At 39.9% G+C, this 20,898-nt stretch overlaps 2 protein-coding genes across 5 annotated transcripts in view; one reads left to right on the top strand and one right to left on the bottom strand.

Annotated features, from left to right (window-relative positions):
• The window catches only part of Slc25a12 (solute carrier family 25 member 12), a 205,610-nt gene extending 196,361 nt beyond the window's left edge, over positions 1 to 9,249 (bottom strand). The window contains exon 1 of the mRNA XM_087196421.1: positions 9,079 to 9,249. Within this exon, the coding sequence (XP_087052547.1) occupies positions 9,079 to 9,096 (18 nt within the window). The 5' untranslated portion in view covers positions 9,097 to 9,249. The remainder of the gene's footprint in view (positions 1 to 9,078) is intronic.
• Positions 9,250 to 9,282: 33 nt separating this feature from the next.
• Positions 9,283 to 20,898, top strand: part of Metap1d (methionyl aminopeptidase type 1D, mitochondrial) — a 95,216-nt gene continuing 83,600 nt past the window's right edge. The window contains exons 1-2 of one of the 4 annotated variants that reach the window (XM_004857673.3): positions 9,341 to 9,406; positions 11,080 to 11,148. Coding sequence is in view for 1 of the 4 variants with exons in the window: in XM_021238570.2 (XP_021094229.1) it covers positions 9,367 to 9,406 (40 nt within the window). In the remaining 3 variants the exon portion in view is untranslated. Of the gene's footprint in view, positions 9,407 to 11,079; positions 11,149 to 20,898 lie in introns of all 4 variants that reach the window. The other 3 variants (XM_021238570.2, XM_004857674.3, XM_021238573.2) reach the window with 3 other exon arrangements.

A 20,898-nucleotide genomic window follows, 5' to 3' on the forward strand; every position in this document is an offset into this window, starting at 1 on the left:
TTTACGTGACACGGTGTGAGAGAGGAAAAAAGCACTGTGTCCCCAATTGTCCCCAAATTACAGAGCCTTTACCAGAGCCTTGTCTGTTCTGAAGAGTTCTCTGATCCTCTGAATCATGATCATCCTTCCCTACTAGAGAAGAGCTGGCAGCCATATCTGAGAATCATTAGAATCAGACTTCAGATGTCAACTGATTAATTCCTTGAATTTGTTAACTTCTTTTTCTTAGAATTTAAAAGTCAGCTTAACATTTTAAAGAACTATTTAATAAGTACCTATAATTCTTCTTCCTACTTAGTTTCTTTGAGGCAGGTTCTCACTGTAAGCCCAGCCTAGCTGGGCTTGAACTTGTGATTCTCCTGCCTCAGCCTCCCAGATTTCTAGGATCACAGGTGTCTGCCACCAGCCCTGGCTTAGTCTAACCTCATACTTAACAGCGACTACTACTTTCAGCAGCTAAGGTTATTAACATGAATTACCATTTCAGAAACTTGATAATGCAACAATCTAGAATAACCTTTTCATGCAAACAGGAGCGTACTGAGCATCTCTGGCCACTTCCTTTCAAGGTTGGGATGAGTTACCTTAAATCTACAATGACTTGAATGCTAAGGCATATGAACATGACTTTTTGTTTATTCTTTTCATTTTGCTTAGCTCTTCTCAAATCTTAGCAGCCTTAGAATTGCTCTAACATCAAGGTTTCTCAGCTTCAGGACTACTGACATTTTGGAGCAGATAGTTTGTTGTTCAGGGCTGAGCAGCATCCCTGGCCTGTACACATCTGATGCCGTTTGTACCATTCCCAACAACAGTTGTGACAAACATGCCACTTAGCCTGTGGGGTGGGGGAAAATGACCTTCGGTTGAGAATCACTGGCCTGTGAGATTGAGTATTCATCTACTCTAAGCATGTTTCTTTATGTAACATGTACACAGCACAGAATCCAAGAAAGGGTACAACTGACCATTGTACAACATGGGTTGGAAATCTGTGTATGGATGCATAGTTGTAATCCCACCACTCTGAGAGGCTGAGGCAGGAAGATCACAAGTTCAAGCCCAGCTTTGGCAATTTAGCAACTTAGGCCCTGTCTCAAAAAATAAAAGGGGCTGGGGGTGTTGCTCAGTGCAACAGCCCTGGGTTAAATCCCTAATATTAAAAAATAATAACCTGGGGCTGGGGATTTAGCTCAGTGGTGCCACTGCCTGCCTCACAAGCACAGGGTCCTGAGTTTGATCTCTGGTACCAATAATAATGTTACTACTACTAATAATAATAACCTGTATATAACTTTTTGACTTCCCAAAAAACTTTTCTAATAGCTTGCTATTGAACTGTTGGACTTCAAGGAAGCCTTACTGATAACATAAACTGTCAACGTATTTTTATATTATATGTGTTATATAGAGAACACAAGAACTATGAGAGACCACTTTATTGCCATGTGCTTTTTTTCTTCTGGCACTAGGGATATGGAGATTGAACCTAGAGCCTTCACACTGAGCTATATCCCTAGCCCTTTTTTATTTTTAATTTTTGAGACAGAGTCTTGCTAAATAAGTTGTCCAGGCTTGCCTCAAACTTATGATCCTCCTGCCTCAGCTTCCCAAATACTGGAATTACAGGTGTCTTGGCCCAGGCCGAGGAAGGGTTTGTTTTACTTTTGTTCTTGTTTTTGTTTTGTTTTCAGTGCTGGGAATGGAGCCCAGAGCCTCATGCACGCTAGGCTAGTGCTCCATCAAAGAGCTACACCCCTAACTCCCCAAAACCATAGTAAGTAGCAGAGCTGGGATTTTTGTTATGACCTCTTTGATTCTTAACTACTAGAACAGTGTGTATGATAAAATATCCTAAATGCTCCACAAGGGAAAATGGAATTTAGCATTAGACTAATCAACCATATTATATGCTAAAAGATAGAAGAGTTATCTTTAAAGCCCTGTTGGAAAAATTATTCTGAATTTAGAATCCTATATTCAGACTATCAAGAAAGAACAAAATAAAGGTAGTTTAAAAGTCTTAAGAAGCCAGAGAACTTACATCACACTCTTTCTGATGTTACTTGTAGACTTACTGTAGCAATACGAATGTGAGACAAAAAAGCATGTAAGATATGGAATACAGGAAACAGTAAAATAAGCAGGGTGTGGTGACACATACCTGTAATTCCGGCACACTGGGAGGCCGAGGCGGGAGGATTTAAGTTCAAGCCCAGCCTGGGCAATTAGCAATTTAGCAAGAATCTGTCTCAAAATAAAACTTTAAAAAGGGCTATACATGTAGCTCAGCTTAAAGTCCCTGGGTTCAGTACCCAAATCCTCAAAAAAGAAGGGGGGGGGGGTGTAAGATAGGATGGGGTGGCGTAAGTAAGGCACTGGGCTTGATTCCCTTGCAGTAAAATGAGTCTGATTCCAATTAAAAAAAAAAAATCTTAGGATGGCAATAGAAATGTTGCCAAGAAAGGAACTGGTCTAAATTGGAATAGGAAATTATGAACTCCAGAAAAAAGTCTATATAAGAAAGTCAGAATACAAATATAATAATTTGTATGGCCTGGAGCTTAAACCCAAAACAAAAAACAGTTCTGAGTAGTTGAGTCTCCCTGGGCATGGTGGCAGACACCTGTAATCCCAGCACTTGGGAGGCTGAGGCAGGAGGATTACTGCAACTTCGAGGACAGCCTGGGCTACTCAGTGAGTTCAAGGCCATCCTGAACTACAAAGCAAGACAGACCCTTTTTCAAAAAAACAAAAAACTAGTTGAGAGTGGGAAAGGGTAAAAAGGAGAGTAGGCAACTACTGATTTTTGTTGTAAACCTTGTTATGATTGTGTAGGTTTTTTTATACGTTATTTTGATATAAAAAGTTTAAACATTATTCAGCACCTGAAGGTCCTGCCAAATTTTTTAAAAACCTGTAAACTATGGAAACCTTTAAAATAAAAATTACCTAAAGCAGACAAGTGGAGCCTTAAACAATGAGGTCATTCCTGATCTGACAAAACAGAATTCACCAAGAGTTTCTAAATTAAAAAAAAAAACAGCATCCATTTTTTTTTTAACTACTTCTTGAAGAAATCATAGTTTACCATGCATTTTATTTGGCAGAAGACTCATGGGGAAAATTTGCTACCAAAAATTTTGTCTCCATCTTTGACACCTTGGTTTTATGATTCAACAGACACTAAATATACAGCCTGAGCTCTGAAAATTACAATTTGTGGGGCTTCTCCCCCCCCCCAGTTTGTGGTGCTTGCCATTGCTTATAAACATACCTGATGAGCTACTGTGAAACATTATAAGGAATGCCTTAAAAACTTACTGTAGAAAAAAAATATTTTTCAAACCAAGTTTTATCATAATGTACACAGGCTGGATAGAAAAGGGATGACCTTCCCTCCTATGACCTTTCTGGGTCTCTGCCTTGACCTTCAAATACGAAGGGGTTGATTAAGGTGGGATGAGATGATGATCTTTAAAGCTGTACTAACAGATGAGCTGGAAATGTGCTTTGGTTAGACTCAGTTCACCTGGACAGTTCTTTAAACGTTTAATCATCGTGGCAGGTGGATCTGCGGAAATCTTGAGCAGTACGTGCCTGCTTGCTGGCTTTCTGCAGCCCCTTGTGTGAAGAGGCCACACAGTGAGGCCTGTTTGCTGTTTGCGCCTACAGCAGCTGCTGCTTCCCTGCCTTTATCCTTTCTCAAGCAAAGGCAAGACTGGTGGTGTCTGTGCTGAGAGAATGCACTCCACACAGGTTATTCTCTGGGTTCAAGTGGATGGGTGAGCACGGAGGGAGGGGCTCAGCTCAATGAGAAGAGAGGTCGTGCAGCATCTGCCCTCTTGTTTGTCTACACAGTTTCAGTCTTGAATATAGGATTTGTTGAGTGAGAGGCGAGCAGAAGTTAAGAAATGCCCTACTTCTTAGTTTCTCAGCCAGTTTGGAAACGAGGCGGAGAGTAGGAGGGGAGAAAGGGACACAACTGGTTTACTTTTTTTATGAGTAAATCCCTTCTTATTTCATAATCTCTGCTTTGGAGATTCTTACTGCAGGCTTTCTGTTTAACTGTTAACTGACTAAAGAGTATCAAGAGTCATGAATTTTTGACCTCTGGTATTAATGGTCAGACTGCTCTCGGTAAGAACTGGCCTCACACTGTCCTGCAGGACTGTCTAGCAATGGCAAAAGCTACGATGTGAAAGTAAGGAGATGACTGGGAATGTCACCACCTGAAGAGAAAAAAAAAACACAGAAACCCACAGGAAAATGAGTATAATCTTACAGAAGTGTGGGAAAATGAAAGAGAAAGTGAAGGCAAAGGAAGAGAAAGCATAGTAAACTGGTAAAAACCCAGAGAATATCATGTACCCTTCTCTTTTTGCATGTGATTTGCCTTTGCCTTTCCTCCTCCCACCCATTTCTCTCTGTAGTACTGGGATTGAACTCGGCCTTTTCACCACCCCAGCAACCCCTCATTTTTAAAATTTAAAAAAATTTTAAATTTTAAGACAGGGTCTCACTATGTCATTCAGTTGCCTAGGCTGGGCTCAAACTTTTGACCCTTCTGCCTTGGCCTCCCAGAGTACTAGGATTACAAGTATGGAGCACCACACCTGCCTTGCTGTCTCTTCTATAGAGATTTGTGACTGGTCATGGTAGAAATGGGGTTCTTCTCCAAGTGGTGTATTCATAGAAAAAAGTCCAAATGAATACACATCAACTTGGTAACAGTGATTACCTGAGGAACTACTGAGGGCCAGGATTGCCAATTGGGGAATAGGTAGCGGCCTCCAAAAGTTCACACTTTTATTTAGATTTCATAGTGAAAATGCATACTTCCACTTAAACCCAACTTCCCGAGAGCCAATCCCAAGAGATGAGGCCAGGAAAGTCTTGTCCTTTATGTGTCCCTGCATAGTTCCAAACCCAACTCTGACTAAAGCAGGCAGTATCATCAGAGGGCTGTGATCCAAAATGAGAGGAGTCTGAGACCCCCCTAATGCTCTTCCCTATAGCCTTCCCTTTCTTTCCCTCCCTCAACCCTTGCAACTGTACTAAACAGACTACCGTTCCATCAATGGATATGTGATTATGCTGAAGCATTATCACTACTTATAATCTTCCATAATATTTTTAAGCTAAAGGATTGAACCAGCTTGAAATGGAAGCTACCCAGACTGGGCCTGATACCAAATCCCTTGGGATCATGTTTTAGTTTTATTCTACAACTAAATTAGCCTTGTCTGTTTCTATTCTCCTCTGCCCCTGACAGACTGCTCAAGAGGGGGCAGCATACATTTGCTGAGCTCTTGTCTATAACATTATGTAGATCCTGAAATTTTCAGAGTTTCAATGTGAGAGAGACTTGAGTTGAACAATCACATTAGAAGGGGGTGGGACTTAAAGTTTAATTTGTATAGGAATTAAGATGAAAAATGTCATTAGGCATGGGAAGGGCAAGAGGGTCACATACAACTAAAGCCTCCCTCTTCTCATCCTAGCTTTTTTTCCTGGATCCTTTTTGATACCATGAAAGATCCAGGAGACAAGGCACAAACAGAAGAGAAATTTACTTGATTCTTACAACTGCCTTGCATATGGTATTACTTTTCCTCACAAACATGGAGTATTTACACATTTTCTCCAAGAGTACCCCTAGATTGCTCAGTACCATATCCATAATTATCTCAAATGGCTACATAGGAAACATGACATTCTGCCAGTAAATTGGCTAAGAGAGTGCCCTAGAAACTATCTGCCTGAACATATAATCATTCAAAGTTGGACCCTAACTTTAGAGGGATCCAACCAGCTACCAAAGGCAGGTCTTTGTTATACACCCAGATTGTTTACGCAGGACTCCTAGTTTCTGGAAAAACCGTTCATTTAGCTTAAAATATGTAAGTAAATAAGAGCATTTCCTTATCCTAAAATTGGACAAATTAGAGGGCAGGATTGGAAATATTCTTCTCAAGCCACAGAGCTAAGAAATGAACCTGAAATCAAATCAATAAGGTAATTTTCCTGATTCAGATGGCAGAACTGAAAAGCAGGGTCAAGAAGGGAGAATAAAGGCACTTGGGTGTAGGTGACAAGCCCTCATTGTGCAGGTAGGTCCCTGGAGACCACGGACCTGCTTTATGCACATAGGAAGTGCCACATTAGTTCAGTTAGTTTTACAATTTGTTCATATATAAATTTTCTTCTGCAGATATATATATACACTTTTGTCCCTATGTTATAGATTGTTTTGTAAGAATCTTGCATTATTGGTAATCCTAATAAGTATACAAAAAAAGTCTAAACATCTAGTCCAGTTATGATGATGCATTTATAAAACAAAATTTTCCTTAGGATTTACTTTATGTAGCCTTATTCCTTAGAGCATGAAAAAATTCAATATATATATTACAGAAATCTGTGTAAATTTTATCACAAACTACAACTTCAGGAAAACTTATGTGTTATAAATGTAAAATACCGTAAGTAGAAGAAAGGAAGTCAAATTGATTTTTAGAATATATGTGTATGTCTATTATAAGCAAAAATTTTAATGATTTTTAAATCAAGGTAAAAGACGTACAAAACAAATTACCATTAATAAAAATATTTTAGGATAATCAATAATTAAATTTTGGACACAGAAACTGAAGGTATTAGGAAGTTATCCTTTATCTCTTGAACTCTGGTTTGAAAATCTATTCAGCTTTTTTTTTTTTTGGTACCGGGGATCAAACTTGGGTCCTTGCACTCGCACAGTAGGCAGCGAAACCACTGAGCTAAATCCCCAGCCCTATTCAGCTTTGTATTCAAAAATCCCTAATATAAAATCTGAATAATACTGAGGGTTCAAATCAGCAAGTTCCACAATTTAATCTTCATTTCACGGTTGGGAGCATGGCAAAAAGGGAGCAGAGAGAGCAGCCATGATTTGGTAGTGGTTACTCGTCTAGACGAAAGCATTTTAAAGCTCAGAAGCCCCAGGATCATCAAATGTTAAAATCACAGGAAAGCTTAGATGCTGGTGGTCTAGTCCTTTATCCTGTTGGTCAGGATGCATATATCCCATAAACTGATCATCCTGGAGGACACATGCTGGCTGCTTTTAATCCTTCTAATGTCAGAAGGCTGTGGTATGAGAAAAGCCAAATGCACGGTCAGCGGATGAGCTATCCCCTGTGCAAGTTCACATCTACTTCGTTTCTAGCTCATCATAGACAGCCACACTCTATGCTGAGCTTATTAGGACATGGTGGTGTCGCCTCAGTCCACATAGTGTTTCCTTTCCTTTAGTTGGAGGGAAATAAACGGTGCATTTGTTTTCCATGGGCTGACTGAGCTCAATCACATGAATCTTCTGTTTCAGATGTGTTTAAAATTGAGCTTCCTACTTTCTGACATTTCAGTGGCACTTCTATTTTTTTTTTTTTTTTTTGTACACTTCCTGAGACTCAGTGCCTGGCAAACTCTCAATCCCCTTTGCTACCCTCAGATTCCTGGCTCAATATAAAAGAAAAACTGACCATATTCAGAAGTCTCTCCCTGGAACTGACCTGAGTTTGTAAAAGGTGAGGCTTTAAGTAACCTGTATGAATACATTTTTCTCTCTCTTTTTTATTTTTGGTACCGGTGATCAAACTCGGGTCCTTGTGCTTGCGCAGCAGGCAGCGAAACCACTGAACTAAATCCCCAGCCGTTTTTCAGAAAGGGTCTCACTGTGTAGTTCAGAATGGCCTTGAACTATGTAGCCCAGGCTGGCCTCAAACTCACAAGGATCCTCCTGCCTCAGCCTCCCAAGGGTTGAAATTACAGGCATGCACCAGCACACCTGGCTCCATCTCATTTTTGTACAACTTCCTTACCACAGGAAAAACATCATATTTATCTTTTAAGGTGACTCAAAAGCTTCCAGAACTAGATCTCCAAAATTTATAGCATGTGTCCTCCAATGAAATGCCAAAACATATTCTCTTTAAAAGTAAAAATAGCAGGTTTATCTGGTCATTGATAAGAATGAGTTTGAGGTGGGCATGGTGGCGCACACCTGTGATCCCAGCAGAGGCTGAGGCAGGAAGATGGCTGAGTTCCAGGCCAGCCTGGGCCACATAGTTCAAGGCCAGCCTGAACTGCAGCGAGATCCTGTGTCGAAAAACAAAACAAAACAAAAATAAACAGAAGAATGAGCTTGAGCTAAATATTCTAACATTTGGTGTTTTCAAGCAGAAAAAGCAAGTCTTAAGAGTTAAGTATGTAATTCCATTTAAAATAAACATATCTGCTTGTAAAAAGGCGAAGGTCTGGAATGATGTACACAGTGACTAAGGAGAGTGACTGTAGTGTGTAGAGTGGATGAAGAAGGGGATTATACTTTTCCTTCATTTCTGGATTTAGATTTTTTTCTTAAATTCTTAAAAATAAATTAGAAGACATCACACACATTCACAAAGAACGCGTACTGATCTTGACAGCTAAAGTCCAGAAATTGCTACATTCTCATTTTGACTGGTTCCACAGACAGTTCAATTCCTTCACCAGACATTCCTTGGGTATTAGGTTCTGTACCGGGCAAGGAGGCCACCAAGATGGGTAACACTTCACCTATGACAGGATGGAAGCTACCCCAGAATACAGGTAAGAGGAACAGTGAATTTGGTAAATGGGACACTGCCACCCATTAGGGAATCAGCAGTTTCTCCCCGCTCTTGGCAGTGCAACTAGCAGGTGTCTTCCTTCTAAACATTAACTACTGCCAAGCAAGAGTGTCCTTGGGGAAAAGAGAAGTCTCCTGAACACGCCCACTGGGGTACCCAGAATAGCTTCGCAGGGGCACGTATATCCTGTCTTCTCTGGTCTCTGCTGAGTAATGTGAATTCTAGGGCAGCAAAGGGGCTAGCTAGTGACTTTGAATCAAGTTTTACCTGTTAACTGAATCCAGGGAAATCATTTGCAAAAGTGGTACACTATGCAAAGTGCTATGTTCAAAGACTGTGCTTTTTCTTTTTTGTTCTTTTCCGCCCAACTTCACGTTTCCATGCACAAAATGCTGATGCTATAAATATTGGATGCCACGCTTACCTGACAGGTTTCTTCCATACTAGTCGGGCGCGGGAGCTCGGAGCGAGCGCGCGAGCCGCGGCGGGAGCCTGCCTCTTGCAGCCGGAGCGAGCTCGCCCGGCTGCGGGTTCCGCGGCTGGCCTCGGGGTCGGAACCGCTCCGCGGCGCGGCTCCCGCAGTCAGTCCCCCACACGCACGCGCGCTCCTCTCGGCAGCTCGAGCGCCTCAGGTCTTGGGCGGGGACGCTACCGAACCGCTCCGGAGGGCGGGGCGGCGAGGAGCTCTCGCAGGCACGTGATTAGCACCAATATGGCGGCGCCCAGAGGCGTCCACCTGCTTGTCCGCAGAGGTAAGCGCGGGAGCCCAGTCCCACTAGGGCTAGCACTGTCGCCCACTCGCTGCACCCCGGGTTAAGGGATACATACCAGCGCTCAGAGTTCTCGGCGCACAGGAATGTGCTTTCAGTCCTCCGGACCCAGGCAGGCACTCAGGTGGACACATTCAGGAACACACACATTTGTTCACTCCTCTCGCGCCTGGGCCACGTCACTGCGTCGTTACTTTTAGAGATTTATGAGCCATTGACCCAAGTTTTCTTCTCCCACTTAAGTTGTGTAATTAGTGTTACAAACACTTATTCTGGATACCGGGCAGTGAAAGCTGTGATATCTCTGAAACGATCCTAGATACTCAGTTACTTTCTCTACAGCTATTCTGATGTTGACATTCTTTTGAGGAACTTGCAAATGAATGATTTAAGAGATTATTCTTTTCTGATGATTTAAGAGAACAAATGATGTCAGAGTAGTTCAAATAGATGCTACCCTGAGTGTTGAGATTTTAGTTAAATGTATAAGTACTTTTGCAGCTGAATTAGGGAATCTGTTGGATTTGAGTTACCTTCTGAATCTTTGTTGGAAAGAACTTGGAAATTGTTCCGTAGATGAGGAAAGAAAAGTAAATAATGTATGTGGAGGGGGGCTACTTAAGTGTCAGGCACATGAGACATAGGAACAGTCTTTTGAGGTATTTTACTAGTGATAGCTACCATTTATTAAGTGTTTCTAGTGCATTGATATTGTGTTAAGCGCCTTGGATGCACTAGCTGCTGCCTTTTAAAAATCAAACGAGAGGGCCGGGGATTTAGCTCAGTGGTTCCGCCGCCTGCCTTGCAAGCTCAAGGACCCGAGTTCGATCCCCGGTTCCAAAAAAAAAAGAATCAAAAGAGTGGGCCAGGGGTTTAGCTCTGGTTTCGCCACCTGCGGCCCAAGCGCGAGGACCCAAGTTTAATCCCCGGTACCAACAAAACAAAAAAATCAAACAAGTTAGGAATTCTTCCCTTTGGAGACCGGAGAAGTGAAGCTAGAAAAGTTAACAAATATGACTAAAGTCCCATAGATGGAAAGGGGCAGAATGTACATTTGATCATGAACCTTTTTGAGGGTCAAGGGGTATCTGGGATTGAACCCAGTGCCTTCACACTGAGTTACTTCCCCAACCCTTTATTATGTGTATATTTATTTTTATTTTGAGACATGATCTCACTAAATTGCCCAAGTTGGGCTCAAACTTGCCACCCTCCTGCCACAGCCTCCCAAAGTGCTGGGATTACAGGTGTGGACCACAATGGTAGGCTCTTTTCTTTTTTAATGTTCATTCCAGTGTACTGCATGGCATAGACTTTCCATAGAAATCTGTGCAAAGTGCAAGTGAGATAGGTCAGATATGAATGTGTGCAAGAAGACAAAGGTAGTTTTAGAAAGGAACAAGGTTGATAGATGGATAGACCTCAGTATTTCAGTGTTAGTGGATGAGTAGGGAACAACAGGAAGATTTAGTGAGAACTGTGTAAGAGGAAGGTGATGTAGGAATCATTTGGACTAATTACTTGGAAGAATGGAAGTCAGCATGAGATTTGTAACCTGGTGAAAAGAGAGCCAAATTACATCTCTTAAGATCTAGGCTGCAGTCCAAACTCTATTTACTAATTAAGTTACTTTTTCTCTTTCCTTTTTTGACAAGAAACAAAATCATTAGACTTTGTTTTTGTGCACTCCAAGTAATAATGCAGAGGATCCTAGGAGAATTAAGGTAAAGAACCCCCCCCCCAAATCATATATATGAGGATATACACGTGTGTGTGTGTGTGTGTGTGTGTGTGTGTGTGTAGTTTTTAAACATGTATATACATTATATATCAGCGGTCTTCAACCTTTTTGGCACAAGGAACTGGTTTCGTGGAATTTGGTCTTGGGATGATTCAAGCTCATTACATTTATTATGTGCTTTATTTGTTATTATTACATTGTAATAGATAATGAAATAATTATACAACTCACCATAATGCAGAATCATTGAGAACCCTGAGATGTTTTCCTGCACCTAGAGAGTCTCATCTGGAAGTGATGGGAGATAGTGGCACCTGAAGTATGCTGCTTATGTCCAATCTACTCTGTAATCTTGTTTTGGTTGCCGTCACTGCAGAAAACCCTACTTTACAAAGGTAGCATGTTGGAAACAGAAGCAGGCTTTTCAGTGCTTTATGGCAGTCTCAGGATATTCTGTCTTGACTTTAATCCAGAAACTATGGAGATTTGAAGTTGTCTCAAACGTATTTTTAAGCCCATTATTATTTGCAGTCTCAAGCAGTTGATCCTCAAGTATGGACAAAATTGATTCAACTGGCTTATTCACAGATGGGTTGTAGATCCATTTCTTTCCAGTTCAGGAATCTTTTGTGGTTGGAAAGTAATACTCAAACTCCTTTGAAAGCTGAGATAGGTGATCACATGCTTCCTGCGACAAGACTTTGGCTCATTCTCTTTCAAAATCTTTACTGATGTTTGAAACATGTTAAAAAAAATCTAAATATTCATTTGTTGCCCTTATAATTCCAATTTGGCTTTGAATACAGGAACTTTGTCTGCTGATTTGAACACAGTTGTCATTTTCCCTTGAAGTGACAGATTGAGTTCACTGAGCAGATTAAATATGTCACATGAGTGGGGATTTAGCTCAGTGTGGTTCCACCGCCTGCCTCACAAGCACAAGGTCCTGAGTTCGATCCGCAGTACCAAAAACCAAAACAAAACAAAACAAAAATCTCTGGAGTGGCTCTCTTATCTCAAAAACTGGCTAGCAGTTTACCTTTAGAAAAACATCTCACTTCTGCATCTGTCTTCTCACAGAGCTGTGTAAACAGACTTAAGAGCAGGTCTTTTAAAGTAGTTCATAGTTTTAATCACATCGTGCAAAATGTTTTTAAGTTCAGGTAATGTTTTTCAGCTAGCCAGCATTTCTTTGTGGATGATAATTCAGAAATGACCTCTTTGACCCGAGTAATGAACCCAGAAAGCCATTCAGCCATGGCAGCTGCTCCATCCATACACATACTAACACAAAATGACCAATTTTCCTGATATGTACCCATTCAGACTTGAATAGTTCTGCAGCTGTGGTGTTGGTTGTCAACAAAAGTACATGTAATATATCTTCATGTTTATCCTCCTGAAAAATAATAACAAACTTTGTTGTCAACATTGGTACACTTGTCAACCTGGATTGTGTACCATAGTAACTCATTAATCCCCTCTGACAATTATGCCTCAACATCCTCTGCTATTTCATCAATTTGTGTAGTTATGATGCTAGCCAAAAGAGAAATGCATGCTAGTATATCCTCTCTAAAGTTTACAACAAATGTCCTTAACAACAGTCAGGATCAACCCTTCACCAGTCGTAAAGAGCTTCTTAGCTTTAGCAATGTGGTTAGCCACTAAGAATGATGCTTAAGAATGATGAAGTAGTGACCTTCGATAATTGCTTCTGTTCTTCATGTTCTTTTTTTTTTTTCTTTTGAAAAACTCTAAAAGCCTTATCTTTTCATGCAGAGTGCTTGGTCTTCACGTGGTGAAGCAGTTTTGAAGGGTTCATGGCTTTGTTGGCTAGCTGGTTGACACATATTATACAAAATGGGGTTGGAGAATGTAAATCATCTGTTGTAATGAACCTGTAATTTAAGTAGGACTCTTGCTGTTTTCTTTTAAATGCAGCTTTCTTTTTGTTGGCAGTCTTAGTCTTGCTGTCTCACCATTGGGTCTTTTCAAAGAGGCTCTCCAGTGACATTTGATTTTTACTCATTTTGACTAGGGATAATTTCTGGGTGTACCAAAACTGTGATTGAGACAAGTACAAAGTTTGGGAAAGAGGTGCAGATGGAAGTGGTAAATAAATTAATAGGTGTACTACACACAGACTAAAGTATCTGTCAGATTCTCATTTAAAGCAGATGCATCTGTACAAATGAACTGTAACTCACTTGCCACTATAAAAGCCTGCCACCAGATACAGCTTAATTGTCACTTGCGACTCACTGACAGGGTTTTGATATGAGTCTGTGAGCAGTTTTTATGTTCTCTGTGCAGTCAAACTTCTCTGCTAAAGCTAACCTGTATTTGCAGCTGCTTCCCAGTGCTACCATCACTGCTTCAGCTCCACCTCAGATCATCAGACATCATTAGATTCTCATAAGGAGCATGCACCATAGATCCCTCATATGTGCAGTGCACAGTAGGGTTCATGCTCATTAGAGCATCTAGTGCTGGAGCTGATCTGACAGGAGGTGGAGCTCAAGTGAAATGCAAGTGATGAGGAGTGGCTGTAAATACAGATGAAGTTTCTCTTGCTTGGCTGCTGCTTACCTCCTCCTGTGTGGCCTGGTTCTTAACAAGCCATGGATCATACTGGTTTATGGCCCGAGGGTTGGTGACTCCTGTTATATGTAATATCTTTGCATATTACACAATAACATATTCATATTTTTCTTCCTTCCCTGTCATTCAAGATTTTGACAAATAGCAATTTAGACAATCTAGGGAAGCCAGGCCACGTTATTGATACCTATAACCCATCCCATTGTATCCCACAGTGCTGCAACAGCCATGAGGGGGATCTTCTCATTAAAGAAAGGAGAGATTTTAGTGTCAAGGATAAGTCCCCTTTCTGGACTATTCATAGCTGGTTTTAGATTTCAGACAAGTTTCCCTGCCAGGCTTTGCAATATCCAGGGTAGAAATGAGGGGTAAATTCATAAAAATTCTTCTCTCCACTCTTCCCTCTCTTTATCCATCTACAGTGATACAAATAAATCTACCATGAGTCTTTTTCTAGATCAGTCTTTTTCTAGATCTAGATGAGTCTCTTTTAGATCAGTCTTGGAACTAAGCACCTTTTAGGCTAAACCAAAATATTCTCAGGTGTTAGCACTGGCAGGAGATTCCAGGCTCAGAGTGCAAAATTCCTACCCTAGGATCCTAGGAGCTCAGTCCTAGCTTAATCTCACATTCCCAGCTCTGATTTTTCTAGAATCTTGTTCTATCTCCAAGCTTCTTTGTTCAGTGAGTGTTGAGAGGAATGGAGAAGTCAAGTAAGAGAATGTATTTTCTTCTTTACACTCTTGTCCTTCATGTGAGCTAGTCTCTCCAAGATTGTGTCCTCGTTCTCTGATTGTTTGAGACTTTCATTAGGTTCTCCTACCAGGTTTCTCCTAATATCTCCCTTGCTGGAATGCAAGCTTCCTATAGTCAAGAATCTTATCTTCATCTTTGCCTCCCCAAAGTCTGTAGCACATTGTACATAATATTAAAGAAAGACCTTCAGGATACAACCTTGGCCACAGGTGATGTCACAGCTTGTAGTCCCAGCACTCAGGAGGCTGAAGCAGGAGGATTTCTGGGAGTTTGAGGCCAGCCTATACTACATAGTGAGATTCTGTCTCAAAAAAAAGAAAAGAAAAGAAAATGCAACGCCTCCTAGGGAAATATTGGTACATAAAAATTAAAAATTACATGGTAGGCCTAAAGGGAAATTTATCCCTGTCAGTTTTCTTTATATGACAGGCTAAGATAATGACTTTATTTTTGTTTGTTCCTTCCCACTCCCCAATTTTCTTGTAGGAATAATTTAAAGCAGTTTTAGTTCTTTATACCTTTTGGAGGGGTGGCACCTGTAAGGACATCATTCTAGGTAATTTGAACTGTGATTTATTGTAGCTCATTAGAAAAAGGATGTGAAAGTGAAGAGCAAATGGGAAAGGGGAGAAATCGTAAGTACTTGAGGTTTAAGCAGCCTAGCCAGGAGAGAGATGAGATAGAGGAAACTGTTGGAATTAACCCTTGTACCTAAACATCATGCTCCTGTCCTTCCACAGTCCATGTGGAAGGGGCCGAAGCCAGTGAGGGAGAGGAAGAAGACTTCCTAAGACCGGCAGAAAGGCCCATTTGGTAGGTGTGTGAAATACTTTGGCCTTTCCAGAGGGAGGGCTTATGGCAATATGTATCATGGTGTAAAGTATGCATACTGTTTACCCAACAATTCTTCTAGGAATTTATCCTGAGAGCAACAGAATGTGTAAAGACTTACAAAGAAAGCTATAACTTTCTATAATTAGGAAATACTGAACAGAATCTGAAATAGCCATTGGTAAGAGAATGGCTACATGAATTCTGGTTCCTGCATGCAATGGAATGCTAAGCAGCCATTTTAAAAGGTGATGGAAGCCAGGTGTTGTGGCACACACCTGCAATCCGAGCCCTCTTGAGAGGACGAGGCAGGAGGAGCACAAGTTGCCTCAGCCGGGCAACTTAGACCCTGTCTCAAAATAGATAAAAAAATGCTAGAGGGAGGTATATTTCAGTGGGAAGGCCCTGGGTTCAAGTCCCACTAGAAAAAAAAAGACAATATTAATGTACTGTACATTTATAGTTGCTGACAGATTGAGCAAAGGAAAAACAAAACAGAACAGCATATCTCACTTTAAAAAATTACATGCTTCTTTATATATCTAGATACAGATACCTGGAGGGGCTGGGATATAGCTCAGAAGTAGAACACTTGCCTAGCATGCAGAAGGTCCTGGGTTAGGTCCCCAACACTGCAGAGAAAACAGAGATATCTGAAATGATGTTCACCCAAGTATTCATAGCTATTATTTCTAGATGGTAGTTTTGGCTTTTTGACTTTTAAACTTTTATTTATTTATTCATTCATTCATTCATTCATTCATTCATTATAATACTGGGTATTGAACCCAGGGTCTTCCCACTGAGTTATATCCTCTGTCTTTTTTTTTTTTTTTTTAAGGTTTTATTAAGTCACCAAGTTACCCAGTTTGGGATTGAGGTTGAATTTGTGATTCTCCTGCTTCCTTCCCAGAGTGCTTGGGATTGCAGGCTATGCCACCATGCCCAAATGAAATGTTTGAATATTGAGTGGGCAGATAGCATGTATATTTATATTTATTGTTTTTTAAGAGATACAGTCTTCCTATGTTATCCAGGCTGACCCTGAACTCCTGGGCTCAAATAATCCTCCTGCCTCAGCTTCCAGAGTAGCTGGGACTACAGGCATGTACCACTGTACCTGATTAGTAATTTTTTTATCCCAAAAAAAGAAATAAAAAAGAACATTGAATGCTTGCCTAGCATATGTGTTTGATATGTTTGATATCCAGGAGAGAGAGAGAGATTAAATGTTTGAATAGAACCAGACCCAGGGGTATATGTCTTTGCTATACATACTCTGTGCAACAAAGCAAAATGTCTGTAATAACATAGGAAAGAAACATCTTTAAGATTTCCATGATCAAAAAATGGCAAATGGAAATATAAATTAAGATAAATATAATGCCACTAATATTTATTTACTTTTATTTTAGCAAACATAAAACATATTTATAAGTGTTTTTGTTTATTTGTGATCCTAAGAACATAGATTCTTCTAGTGCTAATTCTTTTACCACAGTAGGTTTTCCGAAATTTAATATCCAGACAGGAGAGGGCTTTTAACATGATGAATTATGTACTTTCCGCTTTTGTCAACTCACCTGAAATCTTTGCTGTCTTATATAACTTGTACAAAAAACATGATCCATTTTGCCAAGTCAGTCTAAAAGTTTCAGGATGCAATTCACAGATGCTTTGAAAAACATTAGTGAGGTGCTTCCTGTGACTTATTTAAACTATACTTGTTGGTAGTCAGAATGAGAACATAATTTGGCTATATGATATATATTTTAAAAATACATTCCAACTGTATTACAACATGGCTTGTTACTGTGTAGATTAAGGTATAGTTATAATCAGATTGTGGTCCTATAGTTGTAAGAGTCCCTAAAGTTATGTATACTCATATGTTTTTTAATTGGCTTGACATAGCGTTCTACAACACAAACAGCTCCTAACCCCTATTGAAATTATGAGCCATCAGGGCACTGTGTAGGACATGTAGACTCTCAGTGATAAATGCTATGTAGTCATTAAAAAAATAAAGATGTTGTTAACCTCCATTTGGAAGTCATGGAATGATCACCACAAACTATATCTGGAAAAAGAAGTTATAGAACAATTTAATATAACCCCATTTTATAAAATCAGATACCCATATCTCTGTGTGTGTACATGTGTCTAAGTGTATAATGTGTATGTTGTGTACATAGAGAGGAAGCAAATGGCATACGCTATTCACAGGTTTTATGAAATGAAATATTTACAATTTTTATAAAATGCCTACTTTCTCAAGCATTAGAAATCTGTGAAAATGTAGAGTAGATGTTACATATCTTAGAGAACTTGGCAAAGATAGAAGTATTACGTGTATGCAGAATTTCATTTGAACGTCATCTTGTTTTTACAGTTAAAACAACTTGTTCTTGTGAAGATTGGATTTTCCTTTTTTAGCCCTTGAAAATTGACAACTTCAGATATACACAAAATAAACAAGAACAGTGCAGTGACCTCCCACACATCCATCTTCCAGAAACAGTAATCATCACGTTTGCTTCATCTATACTCCCAGCCACTTTGCCTTCCTGAAGCTGGATTGTTCTGAAGTAGATCCCAGATAGCATTATCATTATCAGATTTCATCTATAGATTTTTCATTATGTACTTATAAAAGATAAGTAATCATTTCTTTTTATATATTGTACTTACCATTTATAGAATTTCCATTTGGATTTTTTTTATTATGGTTTCTATTTTTGGGGGGGGATTTCCCACCTGTTCACTCATTATGTTCATTTTTCCCTTTAAGTACTTGGACATATATTTTATAACAGCTATTTTAAAGTCCTTGTCTATTTTATAATTTGGGTTATCTCAGGGTCTGCTTCTGTTTTATGGGCTGCTTTTACCCCTTGATTACAGGTTATATTTTCTGCTTCTTCTCATGTCATGATAGTATTTAATTATATATATGACATAATGGATAATATCTTGTGGAGATTGTGGGTTTTTTTCTTTAAAGTATGTTGGGTGCCATTCTGACAGGCATTAACTAAATTATTGGCAAATCAGTTTGATTTTGCTAGGATTGGTTTAATTCTTTGTTATGGAAGATCTATTTGTATTTTGCCTTTAAAGGGAGAGGGATTATTCTAGCACAGTAGTCAGCAAACTTTTCTAGAAAAGAACATGATAAATATCTTAGGCATTTGCAAGCCTCTGTTGCAGCTGCTCAGATCTACCAGTGGAGTGCAAAAGCACCAAAGACAGTACTTAAACAAATGAGCATAGCTGTTCTACAAAGCTGGCCAGCTTTGGCCCTTAGGCCTTCATTTGCCCATCCTTCCTGTTAGTACACGATTCTTATTCCTAAGGCTTGCTACTTCTGAGGTCTCAGCTGAATGCCGGAGGGTGTGTACTCTGATGGAGCTGTTGATGGGACTCCCACTCTTCCCTGCCTGTGCTGCAATCTCTACAGCAGCCGGTCTGGTACACCCTGTGGAGTGTCACAGCTCTCAGATGCCCCATTCCCAGGACCCCACCCCACCAGATCTAGCTGCTTCTGCAGCTAGACCTCTGCTCTCTGACTCCTCAGCTAAGCAGTGGCACTGTGCTCTGCTTGGGCACCACCTCCTGATGCCACAATTAGGAAAGATTTCCAAGACAGAAATCTGGGGCCAACCTGGGCTCGCCTTGTGTGTTGTTATCTTCTTGAAGGTTCACAGTCCTGTACATTGCCTAGCATACAGTGTCAAAAAATAGCTGCCCCACATGTTTTGTCTAGTTGCCTAAGGCAGAAGGGAATTCCTGTACCAGTTATTCTAACATGGATAGAGGAGGATTTTTTGTTGTTCTTTTTAACTGATGGGTTTACTTTCCCTCTTCTTTTCTTCTTTCTTTTAAAATTTATTTGTTGAAGCAACTGGTTAGTCTGCTCTATGGAGCTTTCTACTTTCTGAATTTTTCTGATTGTATTGTATTCTACTAGGGTGGTTTAAGATGTTCCTCTGTAAGGTGGCAGTTAGATCCAAGGCCTGATTTGATTTAGTGAGACTGTTTTGTTGTTTGGCAAGAGTACTTTGTAGGTGGTTGTTGTTTTTTTGTAACATTAGTGGCCATAGGTGATCATTACATAGCTTCATTAACTCATTAGAAGTTTTCAAAATGGTAATACTTTAATTCCATCATTCCTTCTTCATTTACCAGAAAATGTCTACAAAGAGAAACCCTCTCATCAGGTATCTAATTGCCCTGATAGACCCTGGCAAGGAAAATTAAGTGCTTGATTTGGTCTCTTTACTTAATCAAATTACAGAATAACAAATTTATCCTGCAAAAGTGACCAATGAATTTTTTTTTAGAACCATCATATGGATCTACTTCCTTAATTTTCTGAAAGTACATGAAAGGATCATGGAGTGTTGAAATAAAATCCTGAGGCAGGATTGCAAGATTCAGGAATAGAAGAACAAAAGCTATTGACAAAAGTAGCATTTTAAAAGATGGAATTTAGGAAATTCTTACTATAATTTGATGTTATAAGAGTGGAAAATTATAGGCTCAGAGAGGATTGAACATCTTCCAAGGCTTTCTGCAAGTTTTCTCTAAGGGTATGAGACATTCACACAACAGAATGCTTATTTCTGCATATAGTGAAGTGTCAGATTTATGCTTAGAATAAATATGCTTCTCAGTACCTACAAGGGTGATTTCTACAAGATGAAAAGGCAACTGGGTAAAAATACGGTTTTGAGTATTGTCTCTGTAACTCATTATCACATGAATTTAAAAAGTAACTGAAGTTTCCACTCAACTTTACCTAAGATTGTTCTAAAAAATAAAACCTATTTTTTAAAAAAGTAATAAGAGGGCGGGGCATTTAGCTCAGTGGTTCTGCCGCCCGCCTTGCGAGCACAAGGTCCCGAGTTTGATCCCCAGTACAAAAAAAAAACAACACAAAAACCAATAAATAAATAAAAAAAGATAAAAAAGTAATAAGAACCTGTGGCACTCAGGAGGCTGAAGCAGGAGGATCACAAGTTCAAGGCCAGCCTGGGCTACATAGTGAGACTCCTCCCCCAATTCCAAAATACAAAAATAAAAACCAAACCTGTGGAAACATTTCGCATAAGAAATGTCCCTTTCTTTTTACCAGGTGCACCATTTTTGATGTGGTCTCAGTAATCCCACAAGGCCCCTCACATTCATGAGAGGTGACAAAGAGCCCCTGTTGGTAGGATAAGGATGAGAGAATCTTGTCCCTCTGAGGCTGTTTCCTGAATGCAGTGGGAAAGGAGTAAGCGCCCCAAATATATGCAAATTTTGTGTGTTTTCCTGAGGAAAAAATGTGCCTGGTTTTCATTAATGTCACATAATAAGATGTATTTTTTGGAAAAAAGTTATATTGTCCTTAGAGTATTAAAATTCAACTTGTTTCTTTGTTTATTTTATTTTGCAGTACTGGGAATTCAACCAGGGTCTTTGCACTGAGCTACATCCCCAGCCCTTTTTTATTTTTGTGCTTTTTACTTTGGGATAGGGTCTCACTAAGTTACTAGGT

This window comes from Heterocephalus glaber, unplaced genomic scaffold (genome assembly GCF_053883595.1).
Source record: "Heterocephalus glaber isolate CG9 unplaced genomic scaffold, H.glaber_assembly_v1.0 deba00000347, whole genome shotgun sequence".
NCBI lineage: Eukaryota > Metazoa > Chordata > Mammalia > Rodentia > Bathyergidae > Heterocephalus > Heterocephalus glaber.